At 46.8% G+C, this 21,415-nt stretch overlaps 1 protein-coding gene across 6 annotated transcripts in view; it reads right to left on the bottom strand.

Moving 5' to 3' along the window:
- Rreb1 (ras responsive element binding protein 1) overlaps positions 1-21,415 on the bottom strand; it is a 126,919-nt gene that overhangs the window by 6,447 nt on the left and 99,057 nt on the right. For 4 of the 6 annotated variants that reach the window (XM_057787422.1, XM_057787423.1, XM_057787424.1 and 1 more), the window contains 3 exons: positions 15,030-15,219; positions 10,583-13,502; positions 4,672-4,833 (listed from right to left, as the gene is read on the bottom strand). In XM_057787422.1, the coding sequence (XP_057643405.1) occupies positions 4,672-4,833; positions 10,583-13,502; positions 15,030-15,219 (3,272 nt within the window). Of the gene's footprint in view, positions 1-4,671; positions 4,834-10,532; positions 13,503-15,029; positions 15,220-21,415 lie in introns of those variants that run through there. The other 2 variants (XM_057787425.1, XM_057787427.1) reach the window with 2 other exon arrangements.

Raw genomic sequence — 21,415 nt, 5'->3', positions numbered from 1 at the left:
CCTGTACACAGTGATGTCTACCTCCCACAGCAAAACTAGACATGGGAAGTTCATGCCAACATTACACACCAAAGCCAGGCACATTGGTGCACACCTGCACTCATCAGAGACTAAAGCAGGTAGACAAGAGCTGGAGGCCAGGTTGGGCTTCTCACAGTGAGTTCAAGGCCAGCCTGAACTATGAGATGGTCTCAAAACAAACAAACAAACAAAAAAGCCCAAAAACAAAACAAAAAAAAAGAAGAAAAATAAAGAAACAGCTATGAAAAAAAATTAACCACACTGAACAGTATCAGGAACATAACCTTTTCTCTACTAGGGTTGAATAAGAACTTAATGGTTCTACCAGAAAAATGGAACCTGGCTGGGAACTACTGTTTAGCCACGGACTTAAAGTCCAATTTACTACTGTAGATTTTCAGTGCTTCCTCTGAACCCGGAGTGGAAACTTGGGGTTTTACAGCACATAGAGAAGGTGCACCCCTGATAGACACATCAGTGTTCGAGGAAGTCTAGACTCTCGTTGTGGTAGAAGACCACCATATGCCTATCATTCCTTCCCAGTGCCACAAGCTCCATCATGTGCCATCAAGACGGGCCTGGGGGCTTGCCTTGACGTGGTATGTATACTTCACACCTGCGACCAAGTGAGGACACCTCCATCTATGTCAGTTCTTTGGTTTCATTCTTACTGTGCTTGGTAGAGGTTACTGCTTGGGTGTCTCAAGAGACTTCTGAATTAAACCAGTTATCATGGCGTAAAGATAACTTGTGACAAGGAGCAGCAATCCTGAGAGATGTACACTTAAGTTTAGGCTATACTTCAAGAAAACAGCTATGCTCATTTTATGGTGTTACAGAGAGCATCTATGGGATGGGCTTGGCAACAGAAGCATAGGATGCATAGATTGCTTGCTTTGTGAGTAATTCTGTGTGTACATGCATGTATTTTTAATGCACATACGTTTGGAAACCAAAGGTCAGTGTTTGCTGTCTTCTTCCATCTCTAGTTTGTTTATTTATTTATTTGAGACTAATCTGAAGCTTGCTAATTGGTGAGACTGACTGGCCAGCAAGCTCCAAGGGTCCTCTTTCATCTTGTCTCTTGCTACCACAGTTCAGGGATTTTAGGCACAAGCCAACACTACCTGTTTGTTTTTTTAATGGATGCTGGGGACTGAACTTAGATCCTCACGCTTGTGTGTCAAGCACTTTTTGGAATGAGTCATTTTACTTTTTTCTAGTATGCCCTAGGCTGCTCCTATTATTGATTTTCCCCCCAGCAAACCATGATTTCTTTCTTTTTTGCAACAGGAGGTTGCTATGTATCCTAGGCTGGTCTCGAACTTGTGTTTCTCCCACCTTAGGCCCAGAATAGCATGCACTCAGTACACAGCTGTTTGAATGTATTTAAAATGATAAACTTATAAAAATAAGCTGGGTGGTGGCGGCACACGCCTTTAGTTCCAGCACTCAGGAGACACAGGCAGGGAGATCTCTGAGTTTGAGGTCAGCCTGGTCTATAGAGTGAGTTCCAGGACAGCCAGGAATTCACAGAGAAACTGTGCCTCAAAAATAAATAAATAAATAAAAAACACCCCAAGTCCAAAACCCACTTATAAAAGTAAAAATGAATTTGGAGGCCAAATTCGAGTACTAGCACTAAGACAAAATTATGCCCCATGATCCAGTTCTGAGGGTGGATAACTTCTATGTACAATTGAGCAGAAGTGGCTGGGTTGCACTCCAAACTCCCACTAGGGGGAGTGGTTTAGCAGGGAGCCTGTGACCTGATTGGGAACAATACTCACATATGGTGAGTGAGGAGAAAGGCCATGTCCTACCATGGCTTCTCCTCAAATGTAGGCGGCTGAGCTCACCACTTCTTATGGGCAAGGCAGCCTTAAGAGAACGCAATGTTTCTGTCTCATCAGTCTCCCCTTAGTGTCCATGACACTTAAAGAAAATTGGTGGGGGAAGCAGAAGGAACCCCAGTAGACAATGAGTGCCCAGTTCCTCCTACAGGGCAGCAGATTCTGCTGGTCATCTCTTGCTTCCTAGAAATGCAATGTCACTCAGCTAATGCAACAGATGCAACTGACCTACAGGACCTGGCAGACAGTTTTGCCTACACTTTGCCTGATGTGTTCAAGCATGGGGCGCACTTTTGGGTACCAGTGTGTGTGGACAACAGGACTTCAGAGTTGGTAAAAGTGCCTTCCATTAAGGAATAGTTAAAAAGGTCCTGTCCAGGCACTACCAATGTGATGCCTACTTGATGCATCACTAAGAACAAGAAGATTCCTCAAGGGCAGAGTAGGCCACATCTGCCCAGCAGAGGGAAGAGTTTCAGTTTAAAACTGAGTATTTAATACAGCCCTTTAAGAGAAAACTGTCCTCCATCACAGTATTTTTAGCCCTGGGTGTGGGAGAAATCTGGGGTGCATTTTCACGGAGGATCTCATGTGGTTGGAAAAGTCACACTGACATCATAAAACATGTTCAGCTATTTAAAAGAATTCAATCTATGCACATATAAACCAAACCTCAAAAACTTCAGGAACTTCCTTGTCATTTCCTGTCTCTCTAAAACAGAGTCTGTTCTGGGATTGAGGATGTGGTTCAGGTGTTAGAGCACCTGCCTACCCAAGCTGATGGACTTGGGAAAGCACCCCAGAGCTAGGAGCAGGAGGACCAAAAATTCAAGGTCATCCTTGAGTTTGAGGATAACCTGAGCTATCCTGTCTCCAAGGTCAAAACCAGAAAAGAATTTTTAAAGGAAGCCTGTTCCTCCACCCTCAGCTCCTATCACAGCCACTCGGTCTATAAATGTCTCAAGTCCCTCACACCTGTCTCCTAGTCTGCTCCCTCCGGTCACGGGCTGTGTGCAGAGCTTAAACAGACACTTTTCCCTTTGATAGTTTCACGACTTCCAGTGACTTCCTTCCTCAGAGGCTCTGTCCCTTTAAGAAAACCTGTATAACTTCTGGGGCAGGGCCTTGGAAAAAGAAAACCTGCAACTGTAAACTTAAAAAGTAAATACACCACAGGCTAACACTTGGTGCCAAAGCTAAGTAAAAGCTCAGACCATAAACCCTGACTGAGCTCTGCTGTCAGCAGAGGCGTTCCTGTGAACATCCTCCTCTATGAGCTGGATGCAGAGAGACTTCCCTCCCCGAAGCAACCCCTGTGTCAGCTGCCTTCCCCCTTGAACTGGTTAGGGAAGAATCACAGGACAGTTCTGTAAAACAGACTGTAAGAAAACGTTTCAGTCTAATAGGTACTGTGGCAATGACGGTTAAACATTAACTGGACAGTCTGCGGCAAAGACAGCTGCTGCAGTGCCTTGGGCTTCCTGGAGCCTGAGATTGGGCTTGGCTCACAGGGAGTCAGCCATGGTAGGATACCTTCCTTTACTCAAAGACCTTGGAGAATTATGTGGAAATGAAGTCATGGGCGGGGGAGAGGAGCCAGTGAACCAGCTGGGCCCTTCTTGCCCTTAGAGGGTCTACCCGGGCAAAAGGACCCAGCAAGCCAAAGGCATTCCATTGCTTTTACAGTCTGAGTAAAGGTGTGGGAAGGGGAGATAGAGCTGACTTCCCCACTGGGATCAGCACTCTTTGAAATCCAGTCCACCGTGATGTGTCATCACCGAGAGAAGGACAAGGGAGTCAGGGGTTGGGATTAATGACTCTCACTCTGTCCACACTGACTCCCAGGGTTGGGGTGCCACTCAAACTACACAGCACTCTATCCCACCCAAATCTGAGGAAGAAAAGAAGCAAGACACAACTGTAACCCTAGATAAACACACCTGTGGCATAGATTCAAGCAATGAGCAAATGCCAGCTTTCAACACCCACAGAGCTGAACCCGCATCTGCAATGCCCTCACCCCTACCTGGGTGGACTAGGTGGCCTGCAGCAGCTTGGTTTTAAATGGTGTGTTTTGGGGGTTAGAAGGTAGCATACTTGAGTAGTTGGATTATGGAATGTATCGAAGAGAGGACATGAGTAAATAAAGAAGCCGAAGGGGTGAGGGTGGCATGACAGGAATGGGCCAGTGTTAATTACTCTGTAGGGTTGGAGGGAGGAAGCACAAATCAGCACAGGAGAATAATACCCGGATCCAGGTCAAGCAAAGTTATGATTAAAGAAAGGACATGCAGAGTGCTTTTTCAAACAAGGACAGGTTTATACTGGGAAAGAATTATTGAAAAGAAACACCTTGCCTTGCCCCAACAAGACCCCCTCCCCTTCTAAGAGCTTGGGGGTCACAGTTCCTGCAGTACTGAGTCTACTGGACAAGAGGGGCTCAAGAAGGCTGCAGAAGCTGGGTCCCCCAAACTTCAAAGCTGTGCATTTCCTTCAGGGATGTACATCAGGAGCTGAAAGTATAGAACATGCAGATATCCCACCTTCCAGGATCAGAACAATGGCAATTTCTGGAAGGAAGGTGCTGGTTCTCCCCCTTAGCATTTCAAATGTGTCCTAGGGACTGACACTATTTCCCCAGCTACACAGGCCTGGGTGTCAGTCAGCTTAGGCAGAAGTTGGGCACAAGGCCCCCTAAGCGGAGGCTGCACAGTGCACATCTCCAGCTCACATAGCTTTAGCTGAGATCTGGGGAGCGCCCTCCTCTCTCTGGTTCTCCATCACCTGGAGGCTCTACCTGTGCTATCATGGGATCCAACATCACCCTCTTTTGGGGGAATAAGCCCGTTTCTTCTCAGGGAGCAGGTGGTAACTCCATGTTTGCGCAACTGGTGGCGTTCACAGTTAGATTTGGTAGAAAAGAAGGCATCGCATTTTTGACAAGGGAAGGGTTTCTGACCTGAAGCAGGAAAAAAAAATATGTATTTATCTGACTTTCTACTGCAATGAAAAAGCAAAGTTGCTTTTGATCTACTCTCCTTGGATTGCTGGCATTTATTTACCCCTCCACCCTTTCATTTTAAGAAAATAAGAGAAACACACTTAACAAAATCAAAAGCAGACGACAACTAAAATAATCATTTTCCCTTAGCCTTCATGTAACGGAAGCTGTCTTCAAGTGGCTAGAATAAAGTTAACCATGAAACCAAGATACATGTGTTCCAATAAGACAGTAAAAAAGTGTTAACACCGCCATAAGGGCCTTAAGGCACGGCAAGCAATACCTACAAACCAGAGAAAAACCATCCCCTTCCAGTCTGGCAGGTAATACTGAAGGTGAGGAGTGAGCTGGGACAGGGAAGCAGGCTCGAGCCTCCCCCAAGGGGATCATGAACTCCTGGCAACCTGCAGGGCCCATCCCGAGAAGTCAGAGTGAGTCCTTCACCCAGTGTGGCAGGTCTCCCCCTTCTTATTGTGACTCCTACAGAGGAAATTCTGCAGTAACCTCTACCTAGGTCCTGTTGGCAAATGACAGGAGGACTCATCCCATGGTTCCCAGGTTTTCTTACTCTTTCTTACCAGCACATGGCTACGTCTATATTGAGCTACATGTTCTGCTCTACAGAAGCACAAGGAAAGCTAGGCCAGTGCCGGGCCCAGACCCCACGCCAACGCCATGAATGAATAGGGTGGCATGTTGGGAGGAGAGGCCCTTGTTCCCTCTTAGAGGAGGTTCTGCTTTGGCCTGCTTATCCCCCTCATTTATTTGATCCCACCTGCATTGTAAACATTGTGTTTCAAAATGCACTGGAAGCTCCCTTGTGGCTTGTCCTGAGTTTGTGTGGACTGACGTGGAGGGGAAAGGGCAAGGGCTGAGTATGTATGCACGAGAAAGTAGGACAGAGAAATGGGAAAAGCTGAGGAGGAATAGAGAGGGGAAGAAAGGAGGGAAAGAAAAGAAGAGAAGGAAGAGGAAAGGTTGGGAAACAGAAATGGGAAGGGGGAGAGAAGAGGGCAGCACCCGGAGCTTTAGGAGAGAGAAGGGAATGATGGACTGCTCAGTGTCACATTTGCCTCCACCCCCAGGCCCTGCTCTAGCGGCAGACTCCAGGCCCCAGTTTCTGGACTCCACTGGGACAAGGTGTCACGTACTAAAACCGTGGAGCTGCTGCCTGGTGCTGCTATCTTAGAACCTTGAACCTGGAGGCAACCTTCAATAACTGACAAGGAAGAGTCACTTGGCACAGCTCCCTGGAAACACAAACCAGGGACCTTCCCTTTAGACTAATATTTTAATACTGGCAAAGCTTGGACTAGTGCAGTGTGCAAGGCGGGCACAGCAGAGGCCACCAGGGTTTGCTGCTGGGAAGAGCCAGAAGAGCTTCTTGTTTTCCAGGGGCAGGAAGGCCCAGAATGCCTGTGTCAGTGCACCCAGGACTGCTATCAGGAATAACTGAAGACAAGGGGCATTTATTCCTTCCCAAGAGCACAGGGCTCACAGACCACCTTTGGAGCCGTCTGCACTGTCAGACGGGCCAGGGATGGAGCTCAAGGGCACAGGTCTTGTCTGGCACTTCAGCATCGAAGAGCAGCAGTAGCAACATCTACCCCTCGAAACCAGCCAAGCAAGCAGAAAAAGACCCCTATCCTGGCAATGTCTAGTCCATGGAGTAGACACAAAAGGGGTTGGGGGTAACGAGACAGACATAAATGTTTGCACCAATCCAAGCATACTTAGAGACCTTGGAAAGGCCACATTAAAATCGTGTCAAGTGCACATTAGAATGTACCAACAAGGGACCCTTGCACAATAGCTGAGAACCCACCAATTGCTTGGTGAGTTCCATGACAGGGGTCTACAGGAGCTTTCTGCTAAAAATATAGACAACATCTTCATTTAAAAAGAAAAAAAGGCATTAAAAAAAAGCAACTAGCTGTAGAAACATCACTGCTGTGCATTTTTCAGGTGACTGTTTTCCTTTTCATTAATAATTGAATATGATATTTTAAAATTTCCTTTACAATTTCTTTGTCAAGAAGCAAAATGGCAGCTTCTTCAGGTTTGGCCAGATGGGGAAGAAGAGAACCAAGACAAAGGAGAAACAAAGGGGCAGGGCTAGTGGAGGCGCCTGAGCTATGCAGCACAACGAAGCACTGGTTCAAGAACCAGCACCAAAAAGGGGACAGGGGAACTAAAAAAAAAAAAAAAAAAAAAAAAGAGGAAAAGGTCAGACACTACTATACTGGGATTTGCTGATTTTTTTATTTGTGTCTCTGTGTGTCTGAGTACATGTGCATGTGTCGAAGGGCAAAGGAGGCATGGCATATCCTGGAGATGGGGCTACAAACACTTGTAAGATGCCCAATCTATTACACGGCTGCTGGATCTAAACTCTGCTCTAAACTACTCAGCCATCTATCCGGGCTTCACTATGCTAGAATTGTTGATTTCAAAGGAAAGGGTAGGTTCCTGTCTCTTACATGATTTACTTTTTAGTTTTTACACGCTTTTCCTTTATAGGTGGTTTGGATAGACAGGCTATATTCCATGATGAAGACAGTTTGGTAGTACCAAGCTTTAGATCATAGGAAAAGCCTCAAACTGACAAGTAACAGTTATTTAAAGCTCACATGTTTACTGCAAAAACCCCTCATTTTTAAAATAGCAGTATGCCATGCAGAAATGCAAAAATGGTGAGCCTTTTTAGCATATTAGAGTAGATCTGAAAGACATCAGAGGACTTCAGCCACATCATATGATTTAAATGACCACTGGTAGCTGTCCTATATTATTATGATTACTATTGTTGGTGTGTGCGTATGTGAGAACAACTCTAACCATAAGGAATTACTTTTGTACCCAGGGCCTGTATGTCCTCCATCCTAATGTGAGCACTGAAGCCAGTCAGCCAATGTTCATCCATGCAGAGCAGTCAGAGAAGGAAGAGAGAGGCATTATCTGAAGGGCACTGGGAACAAAGCCAGGCAGAAAGAACAAGTTAGATGAGGACAACGGGACCTTGTTTGTCAAGACCTAAAGGACGGATGAGATGAGCTGCAAATGTTCTGTGAAGAGAATCAAGGTTGGCTCTAGCCTGTGACTCAGACGGAGTGTTTGTGGTGACAGGACTGCAGAAGTGCAAGCCTCCCTGAACGCTCCGCCAGCTCTGCTCTCAGGGTCAAGATGTCTTTCATCTTTTGTAGTCAAAACTACCACTTAAGCAAAAGTGGTAAAGTAAGAACTTGGGCTGGAGGGATGGTTTAGTGGTCCTGAAGACCTGAGTCAGTTCTGGGCACCTACTTCTGTTGGTTCATAAGCACCTGTAACTTTGGCTCCAGGGGATCCAACACCCTCTTCTAGGCTTTGCAGGGACGTGCACAGTACGTGCAGTTATACATACAAATCCATAGATCAACAGAAATTAAAATAAACCTTAGTAAAAGGCATCCCAGTACAACTGGTTCCAGTTGCTTTCTACACTTACTCAAACTTCGGTGCTTATGACCCATTAGCAATGGGTAGGAGGTGAGGGGGAAGAGCCCAGAGCTGGCAAGGGAGCTCAAAGCACCCATGAGAAAGTGAGTGAGCTAGGGAATCCCAGATGTTACAGCTGGAGGGGATTCTCAGATATTGCACCACCGTGACCCGTCACTGTGGAACAAGGAACCAGAGCAAAGGGAAGGAGGAAGAGATGAGAACAGAGGCTGAAAGGGACTGGTTGTTTGCTGGCACTCTGTCCTCCCGTGGCCTGAAGACACAGGATGAGATGCTCAAGAGGGAAACTGGCAGGAACAGGGCATCGCTGTCTCATGAGGTGTAACATATTCAGAGAAAGAGCAGTGAACCACAAGCTTGTAGGGAGTTGGAGGAGGGAGGAAACTGAGTGTGTAGTAACCACACAAGAGGACATGAAAGATGACAGCTTCCTCCTCAGATACAGTTCCTGGAACCTAAGCAGGGTAAAGAGCTAAAGCCATGTTTGTGCTGGCTGGCCCCTGTTTGGACATTTAGCATTTGGCATCCTTGCTCCGTTGTAGGGAACGGGTAAACTGGAGAAATGTATCGAGACAAAGTATTAGATGCTAGGATAATCCCACAGATCAGATGACGGGATGGAAGGAAGTATCTCTCATGATTAACTATAGCTGAAACTGGGTTTTGCTCAATGCTGTTGGCTGGAAAAAGTAGTTCCCGCCCTCCCCCCCCCCCCGTGTGTGTGAGCATGCACATGCCACGGCATGCATGTAGATGCCAGAGAACAACTTGTGGGAGTTGGTTCTTAACATCTACCATGTGGGTCCTGGAAACTGAACAGGTTCAGAAGCTCCTAAACCAGCAGGGATGGGATCCTGGCAATCAAAACCCAGGCAACCATAAGCAGTGGACTCTCAAGTGCAGATGTGTCTCTGGTATGTACCGACACCAGCACAAATCAAAAATTCGTGGCTGCTTTAGTTTCTAGGAAGACTGTCAGTTTGCTGGGAGAGCTCGCATTCACCTGAGAGGGGCTGGGGGAACCACAGGGTCCAGACTATCTCCAAAGACACAGAATGCAGCTCACACCCACTTTTCATCACCTGCCCTTCACAACACTGCTGGAAACTTCCTAAGGACCTTGACTCCCTAGAGTTTGTAAGGACAATGACAAGTTGTCCAGTTAAATTTAAATTTCATTCAAATCAACAAGTAATGCTTTTGTCTGTCTCTAACACTACAAAAATTACTTGTTGGTCTAAAATTCAAATTTTTCTGGTGAGCTTTTGTCTAGCAATCCTGTATTACACATAAAGTAAGAATAATTTGATTTTTCAGTCTTACCTATTAATATTTGAATTGTATACTCCAAAAGGGTAAGGACCTGTTAACTCAACGTACAAAGCCCAAATGATCAAAGATACAAATCCTGTGATAATACTCAGAAAATTATAATTATATATGAAAATTACTAAAATACTAAATACCTGGCATAAAATATTCTGTATTTAAGACTTCTAAAATTCAACTTCTAGAAACTGACATCTGAAAAATGTTTCTGGGATATCATTTTGGTAATTTAGCTCTGTTATTTAGAGCATCAGAATTTTAATGAAAGTATTTCTACCAAGAGTTGACATTTTACAATAAATAGAACTTAAAATTATTACCACTACCAATCATTTATGATAAATATTCAAAAAAGGAGAAAAAAGATAAAATGAAAAAATAGGGGAAGGTGCAGCTACTTCAGAGAAGGAGAAAAAAATGGCCAAGTCACAGTTGGCAGTATTACCTTTTATGTGTATGGTAGGCAAAGGACCCTACAGAATGTTCAACCTGAAAAAGTGGCACCGAAGACACCAGGATGGGAGTTCTCATGTCAAAGAACTAAGCTAATTACATCTCCAGAACCATTATTAATGCAAAGTCCCACTTCTCCAGATTGCTTCTATACTTAACTTAGTAGAAAATCTTGACACTTGTCAGGCAAGGGATGTAGGGAGGGAAGTGAGAGAGCCTATGACCACTGTCACCTCTGTCTGATCCACTTGTTTACCCATAACCTTGCTGGCTCAGACCATGGGCACAGATTAAATGCAAACCAACAGCCTGCGGCTTCTGAGACACAGAGGAATGGAGCATGAGAAAAGGGCCCTAGATTTTAGGCCTCCCCCTCCCCCTCAGTCTCTTTTTTCAAGACTCACCAACTGGTGAGCCCTGGGGGCCTTACCAGTGTGTGTAAGCATGTGCCTCTGGAGGGAGCTGGCCCAAGGGAAGACCCGGGGACAGTGAGGACAGTTGATCTTCTGCAGGCAATTGGCATAGGAGTTCCGTTTTGCTCTCAGCAGCCTGTCTTCGGCAGGGCTACCCTGCTCCTCATCACTGGGCCCATGGTGGTCTGTAGGGGCTCCAGACATCTCATCCTGAGTGTCATCCTCTGCAGTCTGCAGAAATGGGCTGAACTTGTTGGTATCTGTGGTGGCTAGCATCTTCTCGATGCTAGCAAACTCTCCACTGGAGTCCAGGTCCACACCACTGCTGTTGGTGAGGGGCCGGTTTCTCATCCCCCTTTTCCTTCCCCTCTTCCTGGATAAGCCAGAGGGCCCTTGTTCAGTAGGCAAGGCTTCCTCTGGGCTGCTGGCCGTAGCAGGTGGGTCACTGGATTCTTTAGGGCTTGTGATGTCACTGGGGGTGGTGATAGCTTTGGAGATAGAGCTTCCTAAGCTGTCTGTGGCCACAGTGTTACTGCTGTTGATCGATGGCCCAGGGTCAGCTACCTTCGTTTTCAGCAGAGTAGGGGCCGAGGACACAGATGAGATGATCTGGGCAATGGAGGCCAGCGGAGGCAGCTCCTCTGTCACGGGGGGCTTTGGCAAGAGCAGGGGAGGCTTTGGCCGTAAGGGCCGAAGCAAGGCTGTGTTGTTCAGAAGGGCAGAGTTGCCCAGGAGGGTAGGATTGCTTATGAGAGCTGAGGAATAGATGGGGACAGCCAGCTGCACGGGGCCCTGGAGGGGCTGCGTGTGGGCTTCCAGGTTGGCAGCCGTGGTAACGGCCACCACAGTGCCTGTGGGGTTTTCCAAGCTCCCTCTGGGTTCTGTAGTCACTGACAAGGTAGGGCAGGGTGGTGGGCAGGGAGAGAGCTGCTCAGCTTTCCCAGATTCTGGTTCTGGTTTCTTGGCGTCACTGGGAACAACTGTGTCCTTGTCGCCTTTCTTTCTGCTCTTGGGGATGGAGAGATCAATGGGCTCCATGGAGCCGTCATAGAGGGCAGAGGAGGAAGAGTTCAGTAAGGAGGACACATTTTCCTGCTTCACTTGGACCAGTGCCAGGCCCTTCTGTGAAAAGTCAAGGGGCTCGTTGAAGTCCATTGCAAAGCTGCTAGCTGGCTCCAACTTGACAGTGATGTGTGAAGGCAGGGGCTGGGTGGGGCTTGTGTGAAGAAAGCCATTTTGGGGCTCCAGGAAAGTGGCGAGGGGCTTGCACTCACCAAAAGCAATGCAGTTGCCCTCTTCTCCTCTGGCGGAGGCGTCTGTGGGCGTGTCTGTGGGGCCAAGGCCACCATCTGTGGCAAGCACGTAGCTCTCGATGTCACGTTCGGGCACGTGCAGGTGCTGCTTGAGGATGTGATGGACGCAGTTGCGCTTGGCCGCAAAGGTGGCATTGCATTCCTTGCACTCGAAGGGCTTGCGGCCTTTGTGGCACGCACCCAGGCCTCGGCTGCAGTGTGTACGCATGTGGATGCGCAGTGCGCGGTAATGCTTTAGATCCTCACCGCACAGCCGGCACACCGTCTCTGGGGAGCAGAAGGCGTCCACCAGCTCCGCTGCACTGCTGCTCACGTACTCTATGTTCTTTTCGATGTCCTTCCGGGTGGCCTTGAGGTGCTTCTTGCGCAGGTGGCGCTCACAGTTGGCTTTGACTGTGAATGGGTAGTGGCAGATCTTGCAGATATAAGGCCGTTCCCCGCTGTGTGTGCGAAGGTGGCGGATAAGAGCGGCTTTGTCTGCAGCAATATAGTCGCAGATGTTGCACTGGTAGGGTGAGATGCCCAGGTGGGAGCGAACATGCGCACGCAGAACTCCAGAGAAAGCAAACACTTGGTTACAAAAGCGGCAGGGGTAGAGCACCTTGCGCATGGCGGGGGTCTTCTTGCCACTGGGGCCCGTCATGATGGCCTTGAGGTCACCCTCCGTTATCTCCTGCTTGATCTTCGCCTCCATGTTTAGGGGCAGCAGGGCCTCGATGATGCTGTCCTGTTCCAGCTGCGTCTTCATCTCAGGTTGGCCTGGCAACTCCACTCCAGGCTGCTGCAGGAAGACCTGTGTGGTGGTGTTTGGCTGGACCCCAGACTTGGACTGGAGCAGATGAGCATTGGAGGCTGCCTCAACTGTCCCCTTGAGGAACTTCAGGGACTGTGGAGGAAGGCTGGGGCTGATGCAGCCTGGGGATGCCTGCTGCGCATTGATGAGAGGTGGGGGTGTAGAGGTGGCTACCACTGTCCGGGGTGTGACCAAGGGCTTTGGCTTCAAAGGAGGCATGTGCTTGAAAATTGCCTGAAGAGGGGTGGCAGGAGCCTTGGAAAGTGGCGGAAGACTGATTTGTGGAGGAGCTGAAGCTGCCATCTTTAGAATCTGTTGGATATCTGCTAGCTCAATGGCTGACTCTCCTGAAATAGGTTTAACCACGATACTACTGTCCGGCTGGATGATGAAGCCCTTTTGGAAGGGCTGCAGGGATAGATGTTTCATGCCCTCCTTTGTAGCTGGGAGGACTGTCAGAGAACCACCTAGAGAAGCAGCTTCGAAAGGGGACAGATTCAGCACATTGGTGCAGCCAGGGTCCTGAGGTAGCTGACACTTGAGTGTCTGGAGCTGTATTGCTTGGTTGTCGTCCGGCAGGGGCTGCTCCTCAGGTGCAGGCCTGATGTCTTTGGTGTGCTGCAGGCCCAGCAAGGCCAGGAAGACCTTCTGGTCCACGGTATCATCGGCCAGGGTCTTGGTCTGGGGATTCTCCTGGCCCTGATCAACAGGGATGTGGGTCTGCCTGTGCAGGATGAGTGAAGACAGCATGGGGAACGCCTTGTCGCAAGTGTCGCAGACGAACCGGTGCTGTTCGCTGATGCACCTCCGTAGGTTTGTTTCACACCAGGCCTAAGTGAGACCCACCAGCAAAAGCAAGGGAGAAAAGGTGAGGCTTTAAAAGCAATCCTGAGGGAGATGTGAGAAGTGTCTGTTGTGTGACAGCGTCCATTTCATCAACACAGAGCTGACCTTTCTCAGTGTGAGCCTGAGAATGAACTAGGAAACCGACAAACAGCAAGCGGGAGTCTGGCCATGGACAGCTACAGATGCAGTCCAACAGAGTGGTGACCCTAACGGGATACACTAAAGGGTAGTTTTCTTTTGTCACCCCACTGCACAGTTCACGAGTGTAAGCTCTCTAGATAGCATTGTCTTACTGCAATGTTGTGTGTGTGTTTTGTTGTTTTCCTGAATGTCCTTTCTCTCACTAAAATCCAGTCAGGCCCAGTCTCTCCTCCTTGGGTTTCTTGGGCTGAGAAGGATGGATGATCTTAGGTTGAGTTTTCTGTGGATCTAGCTCACTGCCTTTGCCCTCTCTGCAGGCTCTAGTACTTAAAGCTGTGGTTCACCATCCCCATCAAAGCCCTGTTGTAATGGTTAGTGTCTGAATCAAAGCAAAGTAGGTTCCGAAAGGATGGACAAGCCCGAAAGAATCACGCTTGTTTGATTAGGGACACCACCAAAAGGGATATACTAAAAGTACAGTAAAATAACATCACGAGGGGGCTTTAATTAAGCCTTTAAAAGAGGGAGAGTGCTTACACTGGAAAGCAGAAAGCCAGTACCTGACAGACTGAGGCAGGAGGATGGCCAGCTTGTGTAGTGCCAGATTAGCTGAGGGGACAAACCAGGGTAGTTCTTCACAAAATAATGAGAATTGGCTGTTTGTGTGAAGGGAGAGTCATGCATGTACATATGTGCCACTTCTATGTGGACACTTCCTGTCTGAATTTCATACATGACAAAAATTACAAAGTGATTTTGGTAGTTTCTATATAGGATAGGAACAAATTGGCTCATGGTTTTGTTCAAATCTGTAATGATCCAAGGAGCTGGGAAAAACTGCTCAGTAGTTAAGAATGCTTACTGCTTTTCCAGAGGACCTGAGTTCGGTTCCCAGCACCCACATCAGATGGCTCACGCCCACTTAGAATCAGCTTCAGAGGACCCAGTGCTCTCTTCTGGCCTCCAGGAACACATGACAGATATTAACACATGTATGCATGCACACGCACGTGTGCACACACCCACCCAAAAATACTCAATGCATTTTAATAGAAACTGCTAATAAATACCTAGCTGTAAAGCAGACACTAACAATTGCAACAAAAGTGATGAACAATTGATAGGGTGGTGAGTATACAACTTCAAATCTCAAAGCCTGAAGGGTGGGCAAAAGGCATTGGACCCTCACAAAAACTCCTGGAAAACACAACCATTGATCCCTCTCAGCTCAAGAAACCCAAGGAGGCCAGACAGGGCTAGACTAGATTTTAGCAAACCGACATTACAGAAAATACCACCACCCCACCCAACACAGCTGCACAGAATGTAGAGGGAGACCATGCGGTAGGTTGCATGGGTCCATCGGCATACCTGAGAAATTCGAGGAAACTTCCTACAGGAGAAGTCAGTAAATCCTAAATCATGGAAGCCAGCAGGAATCGAAGGGTTGTTCTGGATAAAAGGTCTTCCCATGGCATCTCGGGGAAGTTGCTTGTGGACAAGTGCATTGTGACGCAGCAGTCCTCGATGTGTGCGGAAGGTTACACAGCAAATGTCACATCTAGAAGGGATGACAACCATGAGGAGGCAGCTCAGAGTCTCTGCTGCTCTGGAAGCTTTACTGTACGCTTTGCTGCTTCAGTTTTAGTCGAATAAAATAAGGCATAATTGCTAGTAGTTAGCACGCACACATGTGTGAACACACACACAATGTCTCTCTCTCTCTCCTTTTGTTTTTGTAAAGATATATTTTAATAACTCTGGATATCAAATCTTTGCAGGTTGTACAAGATGTATGTATGACACCATCACCCAATGCCTGTGCATAAAGAGAAGACAGCTGGGAGTTCCTGAAGTCACCAAAGTGGGGACTTTGTCTCAAAATCAAAAGCCTATGCTGCTGGGCATGGTGTTACACGGCAAAACCCCTTTTCAAAACCAATACCACATGTCTACACGGCTCTAGCGAAATCACACAGCACTCCCGGCATTTAACAGAGATAAACTAATTATATTGGTAGCACCACCAGCATTATCTGAAAAATAACCATATGCTGAGCTTACAATAAGTGCAATAAGTCCTGGGAAATGGACAGGAGGCCAACAGGATAGTGGGTACCATGATCTCTAGAGCTTCACTGAGTGAAATTTCAGATACTATGATAAGCAACTCCCAGTCTGTACTCGCTATAATCACGGGAGTCCATGTGGCTAGTTAAATGGAAATTCAAAATCCCCATTCACACAGAGCTCATTGGTGTGGGGCAGGGCAGATGTGCCCATCTGCATGATGGTAGAATGTTCCATTTATTGGTATAATCACATCTCTCATAAACCCTCTAAGGGGGCGGGTCTTGTTACCATGTGTTTACAGAGGCAAAGCAACCTGCTTCCATTTACACTACATACTTGTTAGTGGAAGCTTGCTTTGTTGCTCATTCTTCTCTGCAAAGAAGGACAATGAAATCACCCACATTGCCACTGAGCTCATGCTGCTGAAATGCTGGAAGAGTTTGCGCAGCCCTGTTCATCACTCCCTAGCAGCTGCACCTCTTGCCGCTCCCCTGGTAAGCAAGATTTAGAATAACACGTTCCCATCGGCTACTGGAAACACAATGCTCCCTTTGAGGGGCATCTACTGAGCTTCCGAAAGTTGTGGTTGTGAGGTGCACAAGTGAGGATCGGAAATCTTCAGCCATGGGTTCCCCTGGTGTGGAATGTCTGGGGGATTCACCCCGTGCCACAGCACAAAGAGGGCTAAGTCACAGGCTAGGGACATGTAAGCAGGACAGCAGCGCTGGCACTGCACTTCAGGCCAGGTCTATTTTCAGCTGAAACAGGTTTGAGTTCTGGAGCAGACACGTGATCCTGACCTCAGAGGCTGGGAAAAACCTCTGGATATGGGACTCTAGCTTTTAGACCTTCTAGGTTTAAGTCAACTGAACATGGTTACCAGCTCACCTTCTCACACTATTCTGGTTAAAAAGATGAGAGAAATATCAGAATTAGGTAAACCGACCTCTGCCCACATGTTTGTTATTACGAAATTGATAGGTTTTTGTGTATGCTTTAAATGCTCCTTAACACGTGTATAAGAAGGGGAACTACTTACCTCAAATAGCTAGGAAGAGTGAGGTGAGCTTTTAACACTTCGAGTCTCAAAAATGACCTCCAACAGCTGCTGAGTATGGGGCAGGGACTCCACTGACAGAAACTAACCCTGACTCCCTTAGCACATGCAATGTGAAAGGGCTCCTTTTAATGTTTTCCTGCTTGCACACTTAAGAGACTATGAGAGCTTCTAGAAGAGGTCGGGAGGGCACAAGGAACAGAGTGCTTTGTCCATTGCTCATCTTGCCCTACAGCACACTAAGGCGCTGGCTCAAGTCTATGACACTGTGTTGGTTTCTATGAACCAGAGATAATTCAAGGACATGATTAAGACAGAAGCTACACTGTGCCTTCCCTGGAAGGTGAAAAACAAGGAGGGCAGCATAGTAGGAGACTTGCCATCTTTAAGAACTCATTATCTCATTCTTCTAATGGTAATTTACTACTTTTATACAGTGCTGGTAGAATTTTAAGTTAATATTTACTTGTGCAAGGCACTATCCTAGATACTGAGGGCCTACCCATATATATAGGCTCATTTTATCCTAATTACATAAGATAGTCAGACACTGTTGGGAGCAGGAGACTTCGTTCAGCACACATCTAGTGTGAAGTCAGCAGGCTTATACTTAGCAGAAGGACTTGTTTATCAGGCTAAAAAAGGTCTCACAAAATAACTTATATACATCTCAAATATTATGTTTGAGATGTAATATATTCATATAAATAAGATAATAGCAATGATTCTTACTATTTAGGGGTTCTGCACTTGTATCTAATATTCCCTGCTGAGATAGGAGAAAAATCACACGCTGCTTGCCTGTTTGGCTCTTAGAGAGAATACTCATGGTACTTCGTGCCATGTTTCTTCTGTTCTGATGCTTTCTGTTGGGGATATGGTAAAGAATGGTTCCTAGATGTGGTTCTGAAGTACTGTCTCGTGTCTTAAGCACAGGCAGTTATGCTGTGCCTTACAGAAGAGCACATGCATTTGGGGGGCTCTATTCAGGCATGGATTACAGAGGTATTGGTTGTTGAGGTCAATGCTAATAAAAGAATAAAACATATTCAACACATAGGCTTTCAACAGAAACAAAGATTATATAGATTTTGGTTGATGGAAAGGAACTTTGCTCCCCTGGAAGCAAAGCTTCGGTGTACACATACATGAATGCACACACCACTCCTCCTCAGCAAGCAGGTTTAATTTGGAGAAAGATTCATGTAAAACAAGTGCTCTCTCTGGTCCACCCTCTGTTCTTAACCATCTGCTTCCTCAGGCCTTCCTAGTCTGCCTGCCCTGGGGCCACAGATGAGAGAACAGTCTCCAATCTGCACGCTAGGACCTTCAAATCAGTCTAAGATCTACTTTTCACACTTGCACTTTCACAGGAATTCAGCCTAAGCACCCCTATTTCACATTTTAAAATTCTTCCTTCTTTTTCTTAAGAGTCTCGTTTATGTAGTCCTGGGTGGCCTAGAGGTCTCTACGTAGGCGAGGCTTGTCTCAAACTCACGGGATCTGCCTCCTTTGTCTCCCAAGTATGGAATCCCCCTCCTCCCGAGACAGGATCTTTCTGTGTAGAACCAGCTGTCCTGGAACTCACTCAGTAGACCAGGATGGCCTGGAACCCACAAAGATCCGCCTACCTCTGCCTCCCAAATGCTGGGATTAAAGGCCTGCACCAATACCTGGCCAGGCTGGATTTTGTTTTTTAAAGGATCCCCGCAATTCCAAGTAGCTGAGACCTTGGCTTCCCTTCTGAAAAGAATAAGAGTGGGGGTTCTCAACCCCTTTGCGGTTGCATATCAGATATTTACATTATGATTTAACAGTTGCAAAATTACAGTTATAAACAAGTGGGACATTCAGAAAATCTTTGTCTCACACTCTGCACCTGTTGATACACTTTAAATAAAGCTAGGGAGGAAAACTGTCACCTAGAAAAGTAAGGCCTTTATCAGTGGGTTTAACAGCCCTCCCCAGACAGGAAGCAAGGCTTTGCAACATGGTTTCTAAGTGCCTGAAGGACAAGGGAGGTCACTGTAAATCTATGGAGCCTGTGGCAGCAGGCAGAGCCTGCAGCTGGTGTTACTCTCAGGGTATTGACAAACCTGGCTTGGATTTATCACTCTTCATTAAGGCTACAGCCATGGGCTGGGTGGTCCCCAGGACTCTGTCATCCTCAACCTGGGTTTGTGGAATATCTCAGTCAGGCCAGGAACACATAAAGACAATGATTGCGAAAGATTTAGATGAAGCAGAAACACACTCAGGAGTCACAGTGAGGGGAGGGCTGTAGGAGAATTTTCATTTTGCAACAGATCCTGACGACGTGCCAGAGAGAACTTTTATACACCAGACTGGCTGTCTTTTGATTTTCTGGCAATGGAAAAGGCCCTCTGTTGGAAACAGAGGGCAGCTTTTCCAAATGGAAACCAACTTTGCTCGCAGTAAAATAAATATATTCAGGGGAAAGTGAATCTTTTTTTTTTTTGAATCTATAAGAACTCATACAAAAAAAAAAACCCTGTCATTTCAAAATCCTATTGAAATAGGTTACTCTGGGGGGTTGGGGGAGGTGGTGTTAGATAAATTAACACGGGTGATACAAAAGCAGATATTTGCTTGACTTTTCTACAGGCATGCTCAATATACTGACTGTCAAAGCATGGTGCTCACAGAAACAGCTTTCTGCACCCCAAGGCAGAACACAGGTACTGACTTCACTTAGAAAGCACCTAAATTAGTACCACATTAGCCACCATAGCTAAGACGATGAGAATTTTGAATTTGGCATGTTAGGACAGAGTCCAACTTTTTTCCCAGTCACTGAATCTGGGGTCCTACCTCCATGGGGAGGATGGTGGGAGGAGAAAGGAGCTGAGGCGTTGGAACGGAGGAGAGAGCTGCCTGCAGCTTATCTCTCCTCTCCCAGCTTCCCTCAGTACCACTTGTCCTATCACTGCTGGGTTCAGGGTAGGTGTGAAGTACAGATAGGAGGGTCTGTAGGTGGAGGTCCCAAGGACCGGAAACTCCTCCCAGCAGCAGGCCAGGATAATCGAGCAAAGTTTTGATTGTACCTGCTAGTATGTGAAGTTGGGGAGGTGCTGGAAAATTAGGATCACAGAGAACCCACACATCGTATATGCTTAGAGAAGTGGTTTTCAGCTGTCAAGGTGGCACTGCCACAGAACTGGCTCAATCCCCAGTCCTAGGGAAGCTAAGTTCTGAACCCCTATATCCATAGTCCCCATCCTTTCTCCTTCAAGTATCAACAAGCAAAAGCCACCACATTCTATCTGTGACTTTTGCCAGCTTGGAAAGATTTTATTGCCAATACTCCTGGCTCCACAGGAGCTTTCCTGTACAGAAGAGCCAACCCTGACAGCCAGCATTCAACCAGCTCCAGTCACCACAGCAAGGAGTGGCCTGCCAATCACCCAGGTCGAGGAAACACGAGCTGAGGATTTTGTCCTTTCAGTTCTTAAAAGACCAGTGATGAAGCAAGCGATGTTCTTAAAGGAAAAGTTCAATTAAAGATTTAAAAAGCACTGAAGCCGAGTATGGTGATGCACACGTATAATCCTAAGCACTTGGGATATGAAAAAGGGAGGATCAGGAGTTCAAGGCGAGCTTTGAGAAGCCATCTCTGGTTGCTAACTGCTGTATGCCACAGATCGAATTGGGAAGGGAACTGTGCTATCTACTCCTTTGATGACAAGCATCCCTGTAAGAGGGGGAGAGGGATGCAATGAAAGAAGGCATTCTTTCATTTACTTCTTAGATGAACAGTGAAGCTAAGGTAGAAATGCAGTGGGATATTATTATGGTGTGCATATCCACTGCAGGGACTCAGTGATACAGCTTAAAATAGTTAAAAAAAAAATGAACCAGATGTCTTTTCTTTGTTAACTTTGCAACTAAGCAATATTGGGGGATGCTTCCTCCAGTATCTGCTACAGTAATATTTTATTCATCTAGTGACATTAATGTTCTAGAGCAAGATGGAAACCCTGAAGTCAGCAGAAACGTTTCAAAAAGTAACCTAAAGAGGTAAGCTGGTCTTGGTCCCCTATAGCCTCTCCACTCTCGCCCAGTCCCAGCAAGTACAATTCTGGGCAGTGGGGTCTGGGTGTTAGTTTGCCTGCCTGTTCACAGTAGCACTCAGTCTGGGCTATTATAGCAAGATTCTATCTCAAAACAAAACAGTAACTCCCAAAGCAAATGACAAAAAACAATGCCTCCTTCTAAATACAAGGAGGGCTGCAGAACGTCTCAGTGGTTAGGAGATGGTACTGTTCTTAACTTAAGAGGAATCAAGTTTGGTTCCTAGCACCCATGCTAGGCAGCCCACAACCACCTTTAAGTTCCGTTGCAGGGGAGTCAACACTCTCCACTTCTGAAGGCACTCCACACTCATGTGCACACACGTAATCGAAAAGAAAACAAATCCTGAAAAGAAATTAAGCTGGGCAGAGTAGCCCACACCTTTAACCCCAGCATTCCTGAGGCAGAGGCAAGTGGATCTCTGCACGTCCAAGGACAGTTTGGTCTACATAGCCAGGTCCAGCACAGTCAGGGTTATATAGAGAGATCCTGTCTCAAAAATATAAACAAAAGAAAATTACTGTAGCAGAGGAAT

Source organism: Chionomys nivalis, chromosome 13 (genome assembly GCF_950005125.1).
Source record: "Chionomys nivalis chromosome 13, mChiNiv1.1, whole genome shotgun sequence".
Classification (NCBI taxonomy): Eukaryota; Metazoa; Chordata; class Mammalia; order Rodentia; family Cricetidae; genus Chionomys; species Chionomys nivalis.
This window is presented reverse-complemented; position numbering and strand designations above follow the sequence as displayed.